This window comes from Nicotiana tabacum, chromosome 20, assembly GCF_000715075.1.
Source record: "Nicotiana tabacum cultivar K326 chromosome 20, ASM71507v2, whole genome shotgun sequence".
Taxonomy (NCBI): Eukaryota; Viridiplantae; Streptophyta; class Magnoliopsida; order Solanales; family Solanaceae; genus Nicotiana; species Nicotiana tabacum.
Genome location: NC_134099.1, coordinates 95,376,414 through 95,380,671, shown reverse-complemented (window position 1 = coordinate 95,380,671; position 4,258 = coordinate 95,376,414). Strand labels below are relative to the sequence as shown.

The window sequence follows — 4,258 nt, the reverse complement described above, 5'->3', positions numbered from 1 at the left end:
CTAGTGAAATCTCACACGTGGATTTGGGGAGAGTAATGTATATATTTAGGGAGGGTAATGTATACACCAACTTTACTCCTATTTTGGGAAGATAGAGAGGTTATTTCCGGTAGACCTCACCTCAACAAGAAATGAGTATTGTTGATGGAAAACCATATACTCTATCTGTTTCAATTTATGTGAACCTATTTCCTTTTTGGTCCGTGCCAAAAAAAATGATCTCTTTCCTTATTTGGAAACAATATACCTTTATACAATGATTTATAGCCACACAAAATATATGTGCCTAATTTTACACCACAAGTTCAAAAGTCTTCTATCTTTTTTTAAAGTCCGTACTCAGTTAAATAGGTAAATGTTCAACAAAAAGGGTAGCTAGACATCACTTGAGAAATAGAGGAGAGGGACATTCTCTTTCTTTATTTGAAACAGATGCTGGTAATTAAATAGAGGAGAGGGACATTCCTATTCGAGAAGTTTTATTTTGTGTCTCATACAACTTACACTAGTTGTATGAGACTCCTTTTTGTCTCACAAATTTGTGGACCTCAATCTTACACTTCTGGGTCTATAGAAATATGGATCCACAAAACTATGAGACAAAAAAGTTACCTCATACAACTAGTGCAAGTTGTATGAGACACAAAATAAAATTTTCCCTTGCTATTCTAAAGGTTCGAGGAACAAAGACGCCATCTCAATAGCTGTCAACGCTGCTTCGGCACCTTTATTTCCCCACTTACCACCAGCGCGATCGAAAGCTTGCTCCAATGTATCACATGTCAAAACACCAAATATGCAAGGCGTTCCAGAATTTAGACCTGCTGAAACTACTCCTGATGTTGTAGCATTAACGACAGCATCATAGTGAGACGTATCACCTCTTATTACAGCTCCAATACACAGTATCCCTTGATATTTTCGTGACTTTCCAAGTTGCTGTGCGGCCAATCCTATTTCAAAACAGCCAGGAACCCACACAACATCAACATCTTCTGAGTTATAACTCTTGAAAGTGCGTAAAGCTCCCTCCAAAAGTTTCTTTGTGATCAAATCATTGAAACGTGCAACAACAATAGCAAAGCGATGGCCTTGGGTAGAGGTAACAGAACCGGTCAACTCACGAACAGCACATGTTTGAAACCGGTTTTGATATTCCTCCCGACAATGTTTCTGATTAATTACAGAACTGAAACCTTCAGATTGGGTGAACATTGATAGTGCACGTGATGAAGAGGTTATTAAGCTTTGTCTGTTGAAAGACAAAGAGAAAAGTTGACGAGGAGACTGCAGTTGTGTGGGATTCATAGTAGTTGTTGTACGAGGTAGAAGATTGCACTGTCCGAAAGCGGAAGTTGCCATTTTTTTTTTTTTTGACTCTCTTAGCTAGGACTTGGGATGAATGTGAATTTGTTCTTCTTGTGAGTGTTGACGAGGATTGGACTTTGGTTTTCTTCATTATATAGTTGGTCTTTTGGGGGTAAGGAGTGCCATATTCACGCCGAAGTTGCTTGGCATGTCCTATGCCTTTAATTTTCGGCCTGCCCCATGCTGGATAATATTCAATTTTTGTCTTTGTTTTTGTATATCTGTTGTCCCTTTTCTTGGTTAGTCTACTCTTTCCCTTATTCCATTCCTTCAAAAAAGATTGCGACTTTAGATTGAAAATGGAATTCTAAGGATGGCTTAACGCGGACTTACTTATCCAACTATCCAAGAAGTGTAGTGAAGTGTAATCAATGTTAACGTGTCAAAATTGATATTCCAAAAAAATCCAAATGTAACTTTCTATAAATCTTTTTTCGCTATACTTTAGATTGGAGCTCCATTAGAATCAAAGATAAATAGTTGCTGACAAACGAGAATATAAATGACTCATAATATCTAACATATGATAAAATTAAGATATTTAGATTTGGTATAGTAGATGACGATATACATGGGCCACGTGTCAAAGCATGACTCTAATATGATTTAAAATACATTGATTTTTTTTAATTTATTGGTGTATGTAACATGTTGTTACAAGGTAATTTATTTTTCATGTTATTAAATTTGTTTTTTGTGAATAGTTATATGTATTTTTTTTAAAGCAAATTGATAGCTTAAAATTTCCATTGTAATTTCAGTATATAAAAGACAAAATCATTCAAGTATGTGTGAGGAGCTTTTGATTTTTAGAATCTATATAATCTCACTTAGTAGGGTTTGGGGAGGGTGGTGTGTACACAAACTTTACCCCTACCCTAGGGTAGAGAGGCTGTTTCCAAATAGACCCCCGGCATCCTTCCCTCCAAGAACTTCCCACCTTGCTCTTGGGAAAACTCGAACTCACAACTTCTTGGTTGAAAGTGAAGATTGTTTACCATAAGAGCAACCCCTCTTATATGTGTGTCTTATATTTATAGGTGTGCCAGCACGAGTAAACTTTTGCTTCTTCAATAATCACGTGTTACTATATCTTTATTTGCTGTTAGTAACTTATAATACAGACGGGGCGGGCTGGAGCCTAAAGGCCCCAAAATACTTAGGGTCCCAAAATTAATAAATAATATATATAATATTTAATAATTATACACTATTGATAGAATTTTTAAATTATTTGGTTAAAATAGTTATAGTTAAAAGTTTATACATCATTATAGTTACTAATTATTTCTTGTCTTTAATTCGTCCCAACTTAAATCGATCTTCTTACAATGTTAGTTTAGAACAATTTTTTAATTTTTTGAGTGCATTTGTAGACATTTTTCAAGCTATTTTGATAAGTAACTATTAAAATACGTCATTAACATTGAATGACTCTTGAAACATAGTATTCCTTATGTTCCAGTTTATGTGAACCTATTTCCTTTTTGGTCCGTTAAAAAAAATGACCCAAATTTGAAAATAATTTAGCTTAAACTTACAATTTTACCCTTAATGAGAAGCTTTTATAACCATACAAATACTTTGGATCCTTTTTTGACTTGTTTAGGACCACAAATTCCAAATAAATTCATTTTTTCTTAAATTTCGTGTCTAGTCAAATAGGTTCACATAAGTTGAAATGGAGGAAGTAGTTACTATAGTATTATTTGTTTCAACTTATTTTTAGAATTAAAAGTGCTAAGAGAAACCGTATAAGTAGAAGAATACTCTAATTGGCAAACTCAATCAGGTAAAAAGTGTTAATTCAATTACCATTAACAATTTCTATACCAGTTGCCTCGGGTAAAAAGATTTTTCAAGACTAAATCAATAAAGTTCAAAATGATAACACAAGAGAGATTAAACAAATTGGTTATTAGACACTGCAATAATTAAAACTAATTATAACTTCTTTAGATTTCGATAAATTATACTCCCTCTATTTCAGTTTATGTAAACATATTTCTTTTTTGGTCCGTTCCAAAAAGAATGAACCCTTTCTAAATTTGGTAACAATTTAGTTTAAAGTTACAACTCTACCCTTAATGAGAAGCTTTTATAACTACATAAATACTCTGGGCCCATTTGGACTTGTTTAGGACCACAAATTCCAAAAGTCTTCATTTTTTTCTTAAACTCCGTGCCCAATCAAACAAGTTCAAATAAATTGGAACGGAGGGAGTAACAAAAAAAAAAAATTTAAAAATTTAAGGCCTCACTTTTATTTTCGCCTTAAGCCCCATATTATGTCGAGCCGCCCCTAAATACAAAGTGTAGAAACTATTTATCATCATATAAGCAGCAGCCTATAAAAAAAGGATTAGTTTATCCGATGTAAAACATAAAACAAATAATCTATCAAACAATACCTTTTTAGGACACTAACAGACTCGCATCTAGCATGAAGAAAGAAAAATAGAGGTGCATGTGATGGACGGAGAACACTTATCGTTATTGCATGTTTACATCAAATAATAAATTATAATAAATGATGTTTACATATAATTTTAAATAATATTCTCTTTGTCCCGATTTATGTGACTCTTCCCTTTTTAATTTTTTTTATTTAGAAATAATTTTTTTATAAAATTGCTTTTTTATCCTTAATGAATTGATATACAGTCGCACAAGTATCTATAATTTGTATTAAACCATAAGTTTCAAAAGTTTTTCTTTTTTTGTTAAACTTTATGTCGAGTCATACACCATCACATAAATTGACACGGAGAATGAATATTTAATTTATCACTAACTACAATAAAGTAATAAAGTTTGGTGTAAAACAGGGATATAAACAAGTATTTTCTACTCCAAGCTATGACCAATCAAGGGAAAAGAAAATAGTGAT

The 4,258-nt window shown here is 32.8% G+C and overlaps 1 protein-coding gene across 1 annotated transcript; it reads right to left on the bottom strand.

Annotated features, from left to right (window-relative positions):
- Positions 1–386: 386 nt before the first annotated feature.
- On the bottom strand, positions 387–1,585 carry LOC107793142 (6,7-dimethyl-8-ribityllumazine synthase, chloroplastic-like). The gene has a single exon (XM_016615428.2). It carries the CDS (start codon positions 1,360–1,362, stop codon positions 664–666), a length of 699 nt encoding a protein of 232 aa, XP_016470914.1. The 5' UTR covers positions 1,363–1,585; the 3' UTR covers positions 387–663.
- Between the last annotated feature and the right edge of the window lie 2,673 nt (positions 1,586–4,258).

Coding starts and splice junctions, on each gene's coding strand:
- LOC107793142 (XM_016615428.2), bottom strand. CDS start 1,362: ATGGCAACTTCCGCTTTCGGACAGTGCAATCTTCTACCTCGTACAACA.